Source organism: Pagrus pagrus, assembly GCF_965226575.1.
Source record: "Pagrus pagrus genome assembly, chromosome: 1".
NCBI classification, from domain to species: Eukaryota; Metazoa; Chordata; class Actinopteri; order Spariformes; family Sparidae; genus Pagrus; species Pagrus pagrus.
The window spans coordinates 12,033,936-12,052,801 of record NC_140185.1 but is presented as its reverse complement, the minus strand read 5'-3'; the positions used below and the strand labels follow the sequence as shown (position 1 = coordinate 12,052,801).

Genomic DNA, 18,866 nt, shown 5'->3' with positions numbered 1-18,866 from the left:
GGTGAGCGGTGCTGGTTCAGGCGTGTGTGGGTTGACCAATCAGAGAAGACTGGGTATTCAGGACGAGGGGCCTTAAAGAAACAGGAGCTAAAACAGAGCATTTCAGACAGAGGGGGAATACAGTATGAGAAAATGGATGGGACTAAAGCATGTAAACTTATTCAAGTAGTAATCCAAAATAATATTATCAACCTGAAAATGAGCATAATACGTCTCCTTTAAGCTTCATTCCGATGCTGTACAGTTTGCAGGATGGGTTTCAGGCTAGAAATCTACTGGAAGTTCACTGTCACTAAATCCATACCTCGAAAAATTGAAAACAAAACAATTTTTTTGCATATATGACTTTACTTTTCAATTCCACAAAGGGAGCAATCTCAGAGGCACTAAGAAGCAGCCAGATAACATCACAGTGCTGTTTACTGTTGTGGAGAACGTTGTTGACAAACGGCAGAACAGAATACAACCCCGAGGACTCGCAGGAGACTAAAATGGCCCCTTTCTTTTATTACTTTCTTATGGCAGTGTTTGTTTACTTAAAGTGGAGCGGGCGAGTCTGAAATTCAATAAACCAGAGTAGGCTTTACAGGTGAACATGGTCAAGCACATTGCGTATAAACAGAGAACTTAAAGGGGCTGTGTCAATGGGAATTCGGTCCATTTGAAGCAAAACAAATGCTATTTATCCAAAAGAAACAAGACCAGGAAAAAGTAATAATATGGAGCTATATTACTGCAGCGTTGTGATAATGCTGTGTCAGAGATTTGAAATGGTCTGTTGTCAATTTAAAATCTCTGAATGCACCGATGATTGCTAAATGATCCTAATCCTAATTTATTGCTAACTTATAACTCAAATCTGCGACCACAGAGGCAGAATGAGCAGTTTTTGAATGTGACTGAGCAGAACGTGGCGTACAGTTGGATTCCTGCTGTGATCATGCAGATGCACTAAAGGGAGTGACACTTTGTTCTTAAGCCTCAACAGTTACTTTTATAGAGAAAATGGTAACATTTACAGTTAGCAGACGCTTTTGTCCAAAGTGACTTACAGTAATTCATACATACATACATTGATGGCGGTGCTATGGCGACCTTCCAATAACAAGACACTGGCTCTACCCCTGAGCCACAGCCTCTGTACTGGCAAGTACAATAAACGTTTACTGCATGGCCTGAAGGTGGTTTGTGTGTCTGTGCATATACAATATATGCTCCACTGCTTGCAAACATAATGTTGAAGCCACTGTACAACTGTGACCAAATCTGCTGGCTCAAAAATATACACACAGAAATTCTAATATTTGGTAAACTTTTGACCGCGACTGTACATACGTGTACATCTTCTGGCTGGAGTAAAGCACTTAAAAGGGGAATTCCAGTGTTTTTAAACCTTATGTTTAAATGTTTTTGCATGAAAAAGTTTCATAACGTTTTGGTCCAGTAGATGGCCTCAGCTAGCAGCCCCAACATGTCTTCCAACCTTCACAGTTACGTCTGCCAATAGTGCTTGTTTTTGCCACTCACAGAACATCACTGCTGAAATGATTCCTACAGATAAAGAGCTTTTTGTTTCATAACAAGAGCCTTCTTTTGTAACCAGCAAGACTCGGTCAAGGAGAAGCCTCGCTCTGACCACTTGAAATCTCAAGTGGTGAGTTGTTACAGTTGTTGCCTCATGTAGATTTTCAAAATTAGTTAAATATTCAGCCTCGACTTTGTAAATACATTCTTGCTTCTGATAGGTAAACTCCAAACTCCTCTCTCTGACATTTCCACCGTCATTATCTTGCAGCAACTGACTTCTTGCGAGATTTCAGAGCGATTTTTGTGTTTCTGGTTACAGAAAAGATATTACTCTTAAATGAGCAGGTCACGCCTGCCTGGTATCGTTGACTGCTGAGATTATTTATTACATAGTCTTTCCTTGATTTTCCGGATGCACTGAGCCGTTGCGCTGTCTGACTTCCTGTCTGGTTCGATCTGCTCTGTGAAGCTGGATGTGGCTGCAGCACGCTTACGTCAAAAATGGAGGCGTATTCTCTGCAGAGCAGAGTGGAGGGGGGGTTAGAATAACAATCTCAGCCCGTCAGTGTCAAAAGCGAGCACTTTTAGTGGACTTATGAAAGTTGCAGTTGCCCCAAAGGATTACATTGCAGCCATGTTGTGACTGGCAGCTGAGGTGATTTACTGGACCAATTACAAAACTTTTGGTAAGTATAAATCACAAAAAAACATTCCCCAACATCAACTCATTCTGCAATATCTGACAAAACAATCGCAATGTAAGTATTTTAATACATCTTCCAATGGACTTCAAGCTTCAAAGTTACTCACCAGTCCATCACAGGTGCTTATGGCTGCGCTGCCTTTAACGGAGGCCTCATCCCACACTTCACCTAAGAAATGGCACTGGGAGGATCCAGGAGGACGGATCCGGGCTCCACCCAGGCCACCGTACCTCCTCTCCGTCAGGAATCCCGGAGCTAGCAGGTGTGGGTTGAGGGTGAGGTTAAAGTGCAAACTGTGGCCGCCATGCCACAACTGGTAGAAGACTCGATCCAAGGACCCTGGTCCCTCTGAGGCTTCCCGGCGCTGCACGCGGCGAGCATGGTGAGACAGGAAGTTGGACAGGAAGTGACCTCTGGCATCCACTCTCGTGGGGTGAACCACTTCATACTGAGGCAGATCCTGCAGGGATCTCTCCGTCAAAACTGTGGTGGGAAGAGGAGATGTAAGAGAAGAAGGGTTACTAAATCATGGGAAAGGGGAGGGTAATTAAATAATTAAGTGGCTGTAAAGCTGTAAACAGAACTGGGGAAGCTCTAAACAAACCCATATGGGTGTGTAATCTGTCATATTTATGTCTGAATGCAGCTGCACTGTATAGAGTGCCGAGTAGATAAACACTGCTGAAGACTGTTCACTGTCCCATTTTCAAAACGCAGCAGGTTTGATAAAGTTGGTGAAATTCATTCCCCTGATAAAAATATTACTCCTTCATTTTCTGGGATTGGGAATAGCTGAATCAGCAGCATTAAAAAGGAAGTGTGAGAAAGAGTAAAGAAAATGGCCTAAAGGGAGAAACTACCAGCAGTCAATACAGGAAGCCTCATTCTGTACATCTCCAGTTTATTGTCCAGTGGAGAGCGAGTCTTGCTCAGCATTGTATATCTTTTATATTCCGTTTATCACACTGAATAATGAATTTATGTTGAGTATGCACAGTACAACCCCACATGCGAAAAAGTTTGAGGTGTTGCTTAAAAGGTCAGTTGCAGCATCCTACGAAACCAGGATTTAAAGTATCGTAGACATTTTTTAAAAGCTCGTGACCAGGATTTTTTTTCCAAATGGGAGAAATTAAAGGACTAAAATCTGTGAAGCTAATGTACCCAGACAAATCACAGGGCTACAGCTGCGAATAACAATTAGTGTCATTGTTGAGTAATCTGTTGATTATTCTCTCGATCAATCAATTCATGTTGGTCTATAAAATGTCAGAAAATGGTGAAAAGATGACGTCCTCAAATATCTTGTTCTGTCCACAACGCAAACATATTCAGTTGACTCAAAAGGGAGAAAAGAAACCAGCAAATATTCACATTTAAAGGGTAACTTTGCCAATATTACACACTAAAGCGTGTTTACAGGTCTTGAGGAGCACTGCTGCATATATGAACAAAGTAGTATAAAGTCCTTTTGTGGTTCCAGAGGAAGCTGTATGTAGTCTGATAAATTGTCAGTCAATAAGGATATCACTCAGTTGCTCAGTTGCACTGTGGGTAATGTAGGCACCAGACTAGCAGACCTATAACACAGTTGGACTCATTATGGACAATTTAAAAACAAATGATCAAAATGGATACAGCAGAGCCAGATATATCACCTTTTTTATTCCACCCACGCTACGCCTTTTCAAAACTTGGCGACTGCATTACCCACAACAACCACAAAGACACAGAAAAGAGACAAAAAAACAACCACAAAGATGCACAAAACTTCCACAAACAACTACAAAGACACACAAAACCTCCACAAAGAGATATGAAACAACCGCAAACCTCCACAAAGGGACAGAAAGAACCACTGCAAAGAGACCTGTAAACACAGGCTAAAATTGGCGGAGTTACCCTTTAAGAAGCTGAAATCAGAGAATTGGGACTTTTTCTTTGTAAAAAATGTCCTAACATTATCGATCACCGAAATAGTTGGCGACCAAATTAATAGCTGGCAACAAATCGATTCATTGTTGCAGCTCTACTTACACGGTGTGCCTAATGTATATCAGCAATTACATTCATGTCACACACGTATTAACCACGTGCAGCAACCACAGTGTGTCACAGCAGCAGAACAGGATTTGTCTCCATCATAAGGACTTTTAACCTACATGAAGAACAATTTATTGCACCTACTGGGACATCTCCATGTTTGTTTTGTTTTTTTAATCTTTGGCATATTTTCACCAGGGTATGATATCGATCAGTCCGTATCATCATGTCAGCAATGTAATTTACTTCATGACTACATACAGCAAGAAGGACGACTGAAAACAAAAGTAACATTGCTGTCGACTCCGCAGTGGAGGAGTTTTTTTCCCAAAAAAGTTTGAACCACAACAAACTAGTGTACAATGTAAGCTTTGTAAGAAGAAGATGCAAAAGCGATCGAAACAAAGGACTTATCTCACCAAGTTTGGTACAAAGAGAGCTTGAAAACGAGGAGAGGAAAGTCAAAGTCTGAGCAACCAAACAGACTTTGTCTGTCTCTATAATAATATACTCAACTAATCTGATGTATTTTATCATATTGTAATAAAAAAAAGTGTAACTGAAGAACTACCCTGTAATACTGCAATATTATCCTGAGGCAGAATCATCCATCTAACATGTTCCCATCACCTTCAGGAGCATCAAAATCATAATAATCACTGGTGTCACAGAACTGTTTAACAATGATGTCTCATTAATTCTGCACAGTTCAAATCAGACACTTGTGACACCATCATTAACATGATCTCATTCAGGAGAAATGGGCAGAATGCAAACAATGATCCCTCACAGCCTTGTTGAAGAGGTAAGATGAGGACGCTCCCTGTTTATCACTGCATAAGGTTATCTGTGCAAATATTTTCCAAGAATACATCAGCGCAATGAGATCTGAGGAAGACGTGTTTGTGCAACCAGCTGCTTGGAATGTCTCGAGGAAAATCGTTTTATGGTTTTGAACTTTCGTAAGGTCTCTCTTATTCCTGAATGTGTGTTAACTGAGGAAGATCTGGTGTGCAATTACACCTAAATATGAAAAAACTAAACAAAGCGTCAGCTTTGATCAGAGGTGGGTAGTACTTACCTACTTGTAGGTAGATTTTTCAGGCATCCGTACTTTACTTGAGTAGCTTTTTACATTTCCTCCCTACATTTTAACACAAATATCTATACTTTCTACTCCTTACATTTTCACAACAGGCTCTTTACTTTAGTTTAAATGCATTTGAGGGGAATTATCAATCATATATAATGTGTTTCACTGCACGCTGCCATGCTGAAGCAATGTAAAAGAAGTAACAAGTCAGAATCAGACAGAGAGGGAGACTGGAATGGTGGGAAAAGGCGTGTTAGTGTCTCGTATCTGCAGAGACCCTGCAGCCGTCTGCCTGGATTTTCTTATTTTCTCACTTTGTTGCTGCTCGGGACGCTTTACCAACCTAAATTGACGCTATTTGACGTACTGTGAATTTTACTTTTGCCACCTCTGGCTGTAATGAGTATGAATCGGTTTACAGTTCGCGCCTCAAACACATCACATTTCCAGACAAAAAGTATTTAAGCTCACCTGACCCATTCCCTTCCCCCTTTGACTCAGTTTTCAAATCCCTCACCCCCAAACCCCCTTTCCTTTTCTCTCTCCCTGCTCTCTCTCTCGTCTGAATACAGGAAGAGGAACCATGGGGGCTCAACCAGAGGACAATCCGATATGAAAGATGAGACGGCTCCACCGCTCTCTCTACTCTACTCCCTCCCGTCTTCACATCTCCAGACCACACCGGTCCATAGTCCATCCTTCCACAACACTGATTTCCTCGTCTCTCATCCCTCACCCCTGCGACCCACCTCTCGACCTTTACTCAATCCCTCCTACATCACCCAAGCTTGACCTCCATCCATAACATGTCACTAAACTTTGCTGGAGTGGACTTCATGATTAAATTTAAGAGACTTCATTACAGCTTCTCATCAAACCGCTGTGCCCTGTATTGAAGGTCTACAAGTAATTGTTTGCCATGGGGAGGAAAATTAATTAAATTTAAAATGGTTTTAGAAGACAAAGGTAATAGTGCGTGGAGCTGCAACTCATTGGCTTCAGCTTCAACTTCTGAAATGTGAACATTTTCTGGGTTTTTTCCTCCTCTATGATGGTAAACTGAGTATCTTTGGGTTGTGGACAAACAAGACACTTGAGGACGTCATCTTGGGTTTTAGGACACATTGATCGACATTTTCTCACAATGTTAGAGACCAAACAGCTGATTGAATAACCGAGAAAATAATCTACAGACTAATCAACAGTGAAAATATATGTTAGTTGCAGCCCTAACTGCGTGTACTGTAGCCAGGCTCAGGCGGCGGGTCTCATTGTGCGGTTTGGGACCACCGGGGGCCTTAAGTGGCTGTGCAGAGGTCCTAAGATTAATGTAAGAAATCAATTAAATAAGTTGATATTAGGACGACTGTTTGCGCCCCTCTCTCATACAGTATGTAATTGTTCACCAAACTTCTCATCCAGAGGAAGCCTCGTCTCAGTACTTTCCTATTTTGGGTTCTTAAATAACCTTTTGGGATTCCAGTGCCAACATTTATCACCTGAAATCGTTTGTGTTGGGAGGTTCCTCCCCTCAGCGACACATCCTTTTCTATAATGCCTGACAGCACTTTGCTCTCCTCTCCAGGGCTCGCAGCTGATTTATACAGGAGGAGACAGAGTGCATCCAGACTCCTTGTTCTGCTTGTATCTGTAATCTCAGGGGAACACTGAATTTTAACATCCAAACCACGAACTAACGTGAAAACTTAAGAGGATGAGAGAGCAAGGAGAGTCCTAGAAGACAGGAGAGGACTAACCCTGGGATGTATCCTCAGGGCCTGTTGATTTCAAACATAGCAGAGTGGAGTGGAAACTATTATGAGAGTGGTGATATTGCATCCTGTGAGAAATTCTGTTTCCTGCCCTTCACTGATGATGTCTGAGGTCAGTGTCAGCTGCACTGGGAGTCTGTGTTTTGGCTCAAGGGCAGGGCAGATGCCCGCCTACATGGGGCTTGAACCTCTGATGATTTGCTGGAAAGAAGGTCTCACCAGTTTACAGACTGAGCTGCAAAACCTTGGGCTTAATTGCTACGGTCAGCCTGAGACTGTGTAAACACTGGTCACAGCTGGCCTGCCCTGCACACTGAGCGCTGCCGGCCTGATTCCGCGCGCACTGCGCTGGATCAGACGCTCTGGGGCAAACGTGCACGACACAAAGCAGCAACAGCAGAAGACGTGGCGATGTCACGAAGTTGTGTATGTTTTGCTGTTCAGTCTCCACTAACCTGGTTCATGTGATGATCCCGACGCCGTGCAGTGTCCCAGCGCCAGCAGAAGTGCGAGGAAGAAGTGAATGGGGCAGACTCCTTCTCCAAAGGCGCGCAGCCCGCAGTCCAACCGGGTCATTTTGTCAGGATGGTGCCTCAGACCTCGGAAACATTTAATAACTCTCGTCACACCGCGTCGTTTGTCAATTCAAATCATTCCCATCTGGGCTGCATGCACTTCTCGCTAACTGTCACAGCCCCAGCAAACTCCTCCAGCTCAGGCCTGAACATCGCCTCTCTCCGCGGGGCGTTTTTCTTCCATCCCGACTCGTCTGTAAAGTCGATGTTAGCGTCTGCTGTCCCCTCTGTCCTCCATCAGTCTCCGACCGACAGCCAGTGACAGCTTTAAAACATTCTTCTGCAAACTTTCGCAGAGCCACCCCCACAGATGGGTGGACTCAAGACAATGGGCCATCTCTCAGTGGGACCGGAGGCTTAAAGGGGAATGCTACTCCAAGAAATTGGATATAGCGCTTCAGTCCAATTGGCAGGAGCTCCCTAAACTGAGGTCTTTCGGGGTTTCGGTGGGTCAGATGAGGACCTGTGTCGATGTAGTTGCATTCAAGTGGATCCAGAGAAATGATAACGGATCAGGAGCTTCAGTCTGTGGATTGTTAGCTCCCCCTGTGTGTAAAGAAGAAACTGAGTCTTCTGCTGTGGGACAAAACCTTCATAAAGTGGCGCAGGAAACTCTTAAATCATAAAGTTTAGTGAGCTCTTAATCTGAAAAAGTTTGGAAAACTCTGGAAGTACATGAAATCATGAACACACAAAGTCTTAGATTTAAAATTTTATTATTTTTTATTAGAAAGCAAAGTCCGAAAAGGGTTTTCACAGTATCGATCCAACTGAAACAAGAGGAAAAAGTCTATATTTAAAAAAGCCACATGGTCACCAAACTCACTGGCTTTATAATCAAGAGTCTCCATCTGGCTGAGCGTAGCGCTCCCTCTAGCGGACAAAGGAAGGCACTCTGGACCACTGATGCAGGGTTGAAGCTTGGCTGTACATCAAATCTGATCTGATGTGACACTCCTGCGCTTGTTATAAAAGTGCCAACATTTTTAAGGAGCAACGGCACGTTTAAGCGCACAGTCTTGGTGATGAAGCTTAATACAAAGATGGAGGAGAACTTTATTTTACTCCTAAACAGAAGTCAGGTGCACGAGCAGAAGCCTGGATGGAAATGTACTTTACAAGATCTGCCTGGGTGTTGACCTTTGAACATCTTTCAGATGTGTTTTATATCTTCATTTTTTCCCCACACGTTCCCTTTTCAGTGCCCGTGTACAAACAGTGCCAAACACTTGGGTTTTATTTGAATGTCCTTAATACAAAAGTTGTTGTTTTCATAAATTGCACATTTTACGCACGGCCTGCATTCCGTCACAGGCATAATGAGCTGACATGCTGCGAATGATGCACAAAACGTCAGGGAGACCGGGGTTTAACGCTCATTTCCATGATTGTGACTTGTCTGTCACGTCTCCTTCGACCAATCGTGGCTCAGCGGCGGAGCGACACACCTGTATAAAACACACTCCAGCTCACTGAACTGGGATGAAGCGCTGAGACACTCTGACGGGGCGCCTGCGCTGCGTTCTCGTCTACGCGCAGTACATAGGCAGGTGAGAGTGCAGGTTGTTAACTTTGGAGATGGAGGAATTATTCAACCACAGCGCAGCGTCGAACCGAAGTTCACCTGGTGATGAGAAATTCAGTTTCGAAGACATCGACGTGAGCGCGGACGGTGCCTTCATCCTGAGGATCCTCATCTCCGTGGTGTACTCTGTAGTTTGCGCAGTGGGTCTGGTGGGAAACCTGCTCGTGTTTTTCCTCATGAGAATACGACAAGGTCGAAAGAGGTCCACCATCAATGTTTTCATCATCAACTTGGCAGTGACGGACTTCCAGTTCGTGCTCACCCTGCCCTTCTGGGCCGTGGACACCGCGCTGGACTTCAGCTGGCCGTTTGGAGACGCCATGTGCAAAATCATCCTGTCGGTCACCGTGATGAACATGTACGCCAGCGTGTTTTTCCTCACCGCCATGAGCGTGACCCGCTACCTGTCCGTCGCCTCGGCCCTGAAGAAGAAAGCGTGCCGGAGGTCGCGGTGTGTGAAGTGGGTGTGCGCGGTGCTGTGGGTGGCGGCGACGGTGGCCACGGCTCCGACAACCATCTTCTCCACCGTGACTGTGGTCGCTGGAGAAAAACTCTGTCTCCTCAGGTTCCCTGAAGGGCACGACTGGCTCGCCCTCTACCACATCCAGAAAATACTCATCGCCTTCATCATCCCCATGCTCATAGTGTGTGTGAATTACCTGATGCTCCTGCGCTTCGTGAGACGGAAGAGCATGGGCGGCAGCAACCCCAAACGGAGATCCAGAGTCACCAAATCTGTCGCTATAGTGGTGTTGTCTTTCTTCTTCTGCTGGATGCCGAATCACGCCATCACCTTCTGGGGCGTCCTGGTCAAATTCAACGCAGTCAACTGGGATAAATCTTACTACATGGTGCACACCTACGTGTTCCCGGTTACCGTGTGCCTGGCGCACGCGAACAGCTGCCTGAACCCGGCGCTTTATTGCCTGATGAGGCCAGAGATCAGGAAGATGCTCAGCGGATTGTTTTGGAGAGTCTCCACTCCATCCACCACCAAGGGCTGCGCGACGCGCTCTTTTACGCACGGAGAAACGCAGGGAGTCGTGCCTCTCCAGATTATGGACACTGGAGAGTACACGCTGTCTATCATAGACCGTAAAGGCTTATCAAGCTCCAAAATGATCCCATACACCCGATAACACCAGTGTGGTGAGAAAAACTCTCCATGGGGCTCTTTTTAACGCCCTGGTTGTGCTCCTGTGGCTGTCATTTCTCATGCGTAAAGCTTTCGCCTGTCTCAAATGTTAAGATTTATAAGGACACACAGTTAAGGTGCACTTTATCATGTGGCTGTCATCATGTGGCATTTATTCAGTTCCTAAAGCTGTCACAAGATTACCTCAACTCATGAAACCAGTTCCCTTGCGCTCCCTCAAATGCGCCGGGTAGTGGCTGTTATATTTTCCCGTTGTAAGATCTGTTTTGTAAATATGTTTGACTTTACTTGAGGGCGAAGAGGGCTAAGGAAAGTGGGAACAGAGAGACGGGAACATATGGGACAAAACGTCTAAAAAGTGGGACTCAAAGCGGCGATACTCTTGGACACAGGACACCCAACAACAAGTGGGATTTGTGTTGTAAAAGGACTTAAAATGTTTCCTGTCTGTAAATCTGTTAATGAGGTAGTGAAGTGTTTTTTCTTCTCTCTTTCAGTCAGGTGCATTTATTCATGATCCCCTGCTTCAATCATAGAACTATGCCTTTAAATCACAAAGATGTCCTCTTTAATTCTCACTAATTCTCTAAGTAGAGGGAATGTCATGCACAGTTCACCTTTCATCTGTATTGTAAATGCAAAAAAAGTCACCCTCAAAACCGTCTAAGCCGTCTGCTATCACTGCTGTATGAACAAAAAAAGAGTATTTATTGTATATTTTCTCACATGAACTGTTTTTACACTGGAGGTTTCTCTCACATCATTAAAAAAATGTCAATGTGAGTTTGTCATCTTGTATAACAGAGCAAGAGCAACACAAGAGGAAGATTCTTTTTTTTGGCTTTCAATGATTTGAAAAAATCAATCAAAAACCCTGCTCTCGCTCAGCGTCACAATGTGTTCATTCTGCTGACGTTTCTTCCCATAAGATTGACCGAAACGTCCCTCTGGACCGACCGCTCCTCGAGAAGAAAGTCCAGCAGAATCAATACATTTTGATGCTGAGTAAGAGCAGTGTGCAGGATTTTCAGGAGAGTGACACCTCCCAGCGCACCTGCATTTGAGTGAGTTGGATGCGTGAGTGTCTTCTTTGATTAACATGCTTTCAATGATTAAAAACTTTGAGAAGTGTCGTGCATGTAATATTGAGTTTGGCACTGGAGCGGTGTGCAAATCAAATCAATTTATTCATACAGCCCAAAATCACAATCACATTGCCTCAGTGGGCTTTACAATCTGTACAGTGAACGACACCCTCTGTCCTTAGAGCCTCGATTCAAGAGAGGAAAAACTTGCCATGTTGAGAAAAAAAAAAACATAACAGGGTAACGAAAAAGATGGAAGAAACCTCAGGTAGAGCCACAGAGGAGGGATCCCTCTCAACAGTGCAGAGGCATCAAATTTGACAGAAATAGATATAAAGAGATAGTATACCCAGGGTATGACTATCCATATGCATCAATATGTGAGGCAGCAGGAGCCAGGAGAGGTAGATGGTCCCAGGGGACGTGGTCCATCAGAAGGGAGCCCAAGTGAAAAGAGAGGAGGAGGAGGAGGAGGAAGCTATAGAGAGTGAGAGAGCGAGAGCTTGCAGCTTGTGTGAACAGAAAACAAAAACAAAAGTTAGAGAAATGCAATGTTAATCAGAATAACAGATTGTTTCTGGTCGGCAGGACTATGTGAATTCTAATACTATAGGTAAGAGACTCACTGAGGCTGAGACTGACCCACTGAGGAAGCTAGCAAAACAAATACAAATAAAAAAGGAGAATACCTACAGATAAATGACATTCAAAGGTCAAAAAGCTCCAGCAACACTTCTAGAATAATTTTATTATCAGACCTGATCAGCGATCAGACTTGCAATTCCTCCAGGAACTGCACATTTCAGTTAGGATGACCCTGATGAAGGCCACAAACCAGAATCTGTCCGTCTGACAATAAAGTTGTTCTAAATAATTCAAGTGTTGCTGGAGCTTCTTCACCTCTTCAGACTTTCTTCCTTCTCCACTCACCTTAGAAGTAGGCCAGAAACCCTCAGTCTACTTCTGCAAGAACATTGAAATTCATGCTGAATTCATTTTCAGTCAAACACCAGGCGGTCTCAGGTGTCCCAGGGGAGAAGTAAACAATGGCTGCAGAGGTTCCAGCTGTCACTTGGCATTCAGATGGTTGAGTGAACAAATGGAGGAGAGCCTGAAGCTGAGAGACACCGTTCACTGCTGGCTGCTGGGTCTGCTGCCAGGTTTGTGTGCTAATGAGAATCTGTACCTGTTCTCTCCTCCCTGAGGTACCTTTGTTGTGTGTGACCCACCCATGATGCTGCAGAAATAAACAGTGATGATGACAAAGTGTCAGTCCATATCTCTTTTAGTCAAGTCAACTTAATTTACAGTATTCAAAATCTGAATTTGTTTCTCAAAGGGCTTCACAATTTGTACAAGCAACACGTCAATCCATAACACAAAACCTCCCAAGAAAAACCTGTTAACTGTGAACGAAAAGTAAGGAACACCTGTAGAGCGCCAGAGAAGACATCCCGCTTCAAGGACACAGTAGAAAGCACTCAATATGAAATACTTTGTGTTTTGGCATAATATCAGGAGATAAATTACTTTAAGCAGAAATAATTAAATGGATATATTCTGCGCATGATGCAGCAGTCTACCTGATATGCAAGTAAAGTGGTTGCACTAGGACTGGTGTGGATTTAAATTATTATATGCTGCGTACAGTAGTTCTGCCTTCCTCCATAACTCAATGTTCTGGTGGCTGAAAGGTCCAATAACGTTTTTAATCACAATAATTACAGGTTAGTCATTTAAAAATGAACAAATATAATCTATAGAAATACAAGTCAAATCAGAAAATTAAAGGATAATTTAATCAAAAGTCCAAAATTTAGTCATTCACACTCAAGCTGATGGAAAGTTTCGTAGTCCAGGAAACATTTCTGGAGCTTCACAGCAAAACAGTGTTGGAGCGACACACGGTCGGGCTCGTGCACCCACTTCAGATGGTGGTTAACTCTTTTAGCTTAGCAGCTACAGTGAAGCTTTCAGTTTAAAAAAGGTGTAAATATCATTTCTTAATCTTTTCAAATCCATTTGGAATCTGTGATTTTTTTATTTTTTTTGCTTTTTTTTTTTACATTTTAAAACAAGTCCCCATTTCTTCAGTTGTTTAGCAGAATGCTGCAACACTGTTTTGCTGTGAAGCTCCAGAAATGTTTTGTTGACTTCAAAACTTATCCTTTAATGTCCAAAGATTTAGTTATCTGGAGTTCATTCATGCGTAGATAGATGGTTTTTTCATAGATTTTTCCAAGTTAAGTTTGAGGAAAAAGTAATCACCATTATAACTTCCCCATGACGTTTGTTGGCAGCTCACTGGGTTCATTTCTGACTTGAGCTGGGAGGCTTAATTGTCCACCTCAAAAGTCATGGTGGGAAAACCTGTTTGCTATGGCAGCAGATAAATGTAATGCATGTAGGCCTACAGCAGGGCAATTATTCTCACTCATTTCAGCTGTTGAATGGTTTAGAAAATGTACACACATATGTCTCTCTCTCACACACACACATGCATGGCAGGTAGCTACACAATGATCTTTGTGTTTTAGGAGAAATTTTTCTTTGCAATGCTGAAAACAATGCTTTGAGGACAGGAGGTGAAGCTGTCAGTTCAGTTCTGGCATTAAGCCACACATGATTTATTTACATGTCACATCTTGAAAATTCACCTTTATGTTCTGTTCTCACATGTTAATGTCCACAAAAATAATTTATCATACATTTTTTTGTTCTCTCAAAACATTTTTTTCAGTAAAAATTTACTCTGCGTGACTCCAATCACAAATATTGTCATCCACTTCTCCATAATGAGGCCAATCAAACTGCCAACTGATCTGTTTTGCACTTGGAGAGAATTAAGATAAACAGTGCCCCTTACTGGTAAATCTCATTAAAGGGGGCGGCAACTGTTTTACACATGAATGTCAGTCTACTCAGCCTGTGGTGCAGCACTCAGTCTGTGAACATTTGGTTCTTATGTTTCAGATACATGGGTCAGATGTGGCCGTTGAACGGCTGGAAGGGTTTGGCACTGTGAAGTTAAGCAGCAGCTCCTTTTTTTGCATTCCTCTTTTGGGATGGAAATGAAGTAATAGTGGTTCAGCACATCGATCAAAGGTCCTGTGGTGTAAAGCAGGAAGCCGAGCACAGTAAGGATGTGAGTCTCCAACCGTGCACAGATCTCGATCCTCTCATCTCTTGGTAAGAAACAGAGCATACTCCCACGTATGTCCAATATTTTCATTTAAAAGAATATTGTCTTTTTGGCACTAATTAGATAAGAACTGTGTGGCTCTCCAATTAACCATTTGTTGTCTAAAAGATAATTAATCAGCAACGTTTGAAAAACGTCGTTGAAAAGCAGTCACTGTTGTTTTTAGGATATTATTATTATACCAGAATCCCCACAGACTCTTATAACCATGTGGATGAAAAATTATTCTGCCAACTGGAAAATCGATTTTCTAACCCTTTGGCCAAATTGAGCCTCTGTTGTCCAATCAAAACAAAGATGGCTGCCCACTGGTCTTCCTGCAGCACCCCTCCCCAACTCTAATGTGGACCACAAGCCAAGTGCCATTTAGTTCCATTAAATTAGAGAAAAGGAGGACTTGTCTATGGTGAGTAGGTGATTACATCAAAGACTAATCTAACAGGATTGCAGGGGAACTGACAAAACCAAAGAGAAAAGAAATCAATGAGGCCGAGTTAGAGAAACTTTTGTTACGAATTAGTGCCATATAATCTATATCTCTTCTGTTCCCTGCACCCTCAGTAAAGATTAGAGTGGGTACATTTGAGCAAAAAAACATGCTCTGCGCTTTGTCTAGCAGTTGCGCTTCACATTGCCACTAATTTTGAAGAATGAACATGTCAGAGATCATTCTTGATTAAAAGCTCTTGTTTTGCTGTGTATTTCCTTTGACTGTTGCCTGTTATCTCCTCTCCACTCCTCTTTCGTTTGTGTATGTATCTGTCTGACTCGAATCTCAATGCCTAACGCAATACAAAGACTTGATTGGCTTGGCTGGGTAGCGTCACATGAGTGATTTACAGATTTTACAGTTCCCTGGGCCATCAGTGCTGTAAACACTTGAGAAGCTGCACGAGTTAAAATAAAGAATGGATGGGATGGCAGGTCAATGAGGGGGCCAGTGTCCCATCAGCCTCAAATCGCCTGCTATCAATGGCCAATTTCTCCAAACTAGTAAAAATATGTATTTTGAGTTTGGGGTGAACCGTCCCTTTAAAATGTGTGTATAATTATGACTGTGACGCTAACGTGACACACTCTTGCTTATTGCATGTATTCATTAAGAAGACACTCATAGACATATACAAAACTTTATTTGTAGGCGTATAACAGCTCTTCACACCTCATCAAACAGGACGGACTGACATTCTTTGGAAACACCAGGAGGGTGCTGACATACTGTAAGTCATGTGCATTTCCATACGGCATCTCGTTATCATTTAGATTAGAATTACTCTGATGATTTCCCTGCTGCCTGCAGTAATTGATGCATATTCTTTTGCTCTGACACAGTGCATGTTAAAAGCATGCAAAGTCTCGTAACAAGTTCAGGAATACAAAGCTCACTTGTTTCATTTGCCTTGTTGCTTAAGTTACAAAGTAATGCCACAAACAATGTGGAAAATACTGAAAACCTTTATAATAATTGAAAGGATATAAAAAGGTACTGGACTATTTACAAAATTCAAGTTAATTTTGTACAAAGTAAAAGTGCATCAAATGTTTAAAGGATCATCCTGCATGTTTTCCAGGATGAAAATATTCAAAGATAGGAGAGGATGCAGGTTTAGAAGATTCTTCTCTGTAGAAAAAGATCAAGAAAAGTCTGCAAGTTAAACATCGTGAATCTTCTCTGTACTCTGGCGACTTTGGTTCAGTTTTATGTCTTCATAAATTATTATGCATGTGAGCTGAACATGTTGCAGATAAAATCTTTGAAACATCGAATTCAATATACACTATAGTAACTTTACATTTGCTGTAGCGTTCGGGTGGAAAGTCACCCTTGAGGTTTTTCATGTATTTCAAAATTTACCATAAGAGTTAAATAAATATACATCAGGAAGAGACAAAAGAGTGACTGGCTAACACTCGCCTCATGGGCAAATTGTGGCCGGAAATTCTTGGAACAGATCGGTTAAAGCTCGCACTATTCTTCCTCTCAAATGGCCAGAAAAAGCACCGGAGCTCCAGCCTGAAGCAGAGAAAACGAGAGCTCAAAGATCTGTGAACATGCGACACGGAGGGCAGTGGGATACATGGACAAAGGAGGCCCTGATGTCGCAACAGTGCAGGAATGCTAAGTGAGTGTGACAGTGCTGACTCTTGGGGGTCAGGGGTGGTGGCGTGGGACAGATCCAGTGCACTGAACAAGCCTTGCTTCATGCGGAGCTGTCTTCGTGGTGCCACTGTGGTGTTGGGGAGCAGGGGGAGGTGGGTTGGTCCCTGAGTGTCGGGTCCCCTGTGGAAAAGGTGTCTGCTGGGGGCCCTCAGCCTGCGTTACCGCTCTTCTGCCACTTTCCCGTTTGCCTCCTGCTCGTCCTCGTCTCTCCGCTTCTGCCTCCGGAAGAAGCCAAGCTGGGAGGGAGAGCAGTGAAAGCATAGAGAGGAATTAGACCAGAGAAACAGCCGACAATCAACAATTTAAGACTCTGCAAGGAAGCTCATTCTGGACCTTGGGATCGGTGTGTGTGATAAAATAATCTAATCCTGAATGCACATTATGTATTTTCTGCCGCTAGGGATCTCTCAATTAAAACAAGACCTAAACAGTGGGGGATCATGGGAGTTGTTGTCTTCACTGTTAAAAAAATCACCATTGCTTATGTAAATCTCTGTGCAGAAATAATCACGGACGAGGTAATCTCTTAAAGTTTTGTTTTTTAAATTTTTTCACGTTGCATTAAGTCATATTTGCAGAATTCTGCACCGTAACCTTAAATAAAATTATGTTTTTCTCTGAGTATGACCATTGCTGCAAGCATTTGGGATAATATAAGAACACAACTCAACAAGGGTCTGGTCACTTTAGACATATCAATTTGGGTAGCACAGATGATGATTCTCGCCACTTGGGCCTGCCAGCCAGTCCACTCATTCTGGACGACAGTCAGTGAAAAACTCTCCTCTATCGTAGGCTGAGGAGGTCCACCGTCCCCACAAGTCACCATCCCAGTTAAATACAGAAACCCATTACTCATCTTTCAAAACGGCAAATAGAAAAAACATCTTGCAACAATACAATAACAATCTTGCAGAATATATGTGAACAGAAAGAATAACAGCCTGCAAAAAAAACCCCCAAAACAATATATCAGTCTTTAATGAAACCTGGCATACATTCATAATACTTTTTTCCTCTTTTGTTTCCTGAGACACACACACACCTGCATTACACCTTCACCCAGCAACACACACATATTTCCTTCTATCTCTCTCTCTCCCCATGTTCCTCATAATTAAGTGCTATTAAATAATCACAGTAAATAACCATAGTTTGGGAAATCAGGAAGCGATGCAGCAGTAACATTGTGGATGACAAGCAGAAACAAACGTCCTGGAGCAGAAATGGATGTAGAAAAGGGTCTTTTGAATGGCAAGTTCAGCTTAAAAGCCCTGCCAGATGGTCCTCTCCACAAGAACAAAGCTATTTGCATTTACTGTCGATGGGAATTGAGTTACCACCGGAGTACGTCCGGTCTCAAATACCACTTGCTGGCCAAGCACACGGCTGATGCAGAGAGCCCTGCTCCTCCTCCCCAAAGGCAGACCACGCAGGATAATTTGCAAACTTTCAACAGCGATAGCTAAATGGGTGGCTACAGCTTCCAGGCCGATTAATAATGTTTAGTTAACCTTTACAATTGTAAAGTTGGACACTACATTGTGTTAGTATTACTAAGGAGTGTTACATTCAGCTCAGTATGTCCATCTGTTGTTGCTTGTTGGCTTTAGTTTGCCATATTATGCTTTCATATTATAGCATGCAGTACCTTTGAGGTTATTCTGGAGAATATTCTGGACAGTATTTTTTAGTTTTGGATTGTTGCAATAATAATCAACAATAAACATTTGCATAAAGCAAGCATATTTGTCCACTCCCATGTTGATAAGAGTATTCATAACTTGAAAAATATCCCTTTGTACATTTAGAGCTGATAAAAAATATGCAATGAATCACAAGTTAACCATCGACAATCATGTGAGTAACTGTGATTAAATATTTTGATCGATTGACAGCCCCAATATGTATATATATTTATATACAATGCTTGTTCTCTCTCTCTCTCTTTCTCCCTCTCCCC

At 42.7% G+C, this 18,866-nt stretch overlaps 3 protein-coding genes across 6 annotated transcripts in view; 1 reads left to right on the top strand and 2 right to left on the bottom strand.

Annotated features, from left to right (window-relative positions):
- adamts7 (a disintegrin-like and metallopeptidase (reprolysin type) with thrombospondin type 1 motif, 7) overlaps positions 1 to 7,948 on the bottom strand; it is an 85,553-nt gene extending 77,605 nt beyond the window's left edge. For all 3 annotated transcript variants that reach the window (XM_084363283.1, XM_084363284.1, XM_084363285.1), the window contains exons 1-2: positions 7,595 to 7,948; positions 2,338 to 2,714 (exon numbers count right to left, since the gene is read on the bottom strand). In XM_084363283.1, the coding sequence (XP_084219409.1) occupies positions 2,338 to 2,714; positions 7,595 to 7,715 (498 nt within the window). In that variant the 5' untranslated portion in view covers positions 7,716 to 7,948. The remainder of the gene's footprint in view (positions 1 to 2,337; positions 2,715 to 7,594) is intronic.
- Positions 7,949 to 9,251: 1,303 nt separating this feature from the next.
- On the top strand, positions 9,252 to 11,179 carry LOC311253658 (relaxin-3 receptor 1-like). The gene has a single exon (XM_084347714.1). It carries the CDS (start codon positions 9,293 to 9,295, stop codon positions 10,436 to 10,438), a length of 1,146 nt encoding a protein of 381 aa, XP_084203840.1. The 5' UTR covers positions 9,252 to 9,292; the 3' UTR covers positions 10,439 to 11,179.
- A 4,679-nt stretch (positions 11,180 to 15,858) lies between these two features.
- itga11a (integrin, alpha 11a) overlaps positions 15,859 to 18,866 on the bottom strand; it is an 80,219-nt gene continuing 77,211 nt past the window's right edge. For both annotated transcript variants that reach the window (XM_084360839.1, XM_084360840.1), the window contains one exon: positions 15,859 to 17,139. In XM_084360839.1, the coding sequence (XP_084216965.1) occupies positions 17,062 to 17,139 (78 nt within the window). In that variant the 3' untranslated portion in view covers positions 15,859 to 17,061. The remainder of the gene's footprint in view (positions 17,140 to 18,866) is intronic.

Excerpts from the sequence above, each read along its gene's own strand:
- LOC311253658 (XM_084347714.1), top strand. The coding sequence starts at position 9,293 with ATGGAGGAATTATTCAACCACAGCGCAGCGTCGAACCGAAGTTCACCT.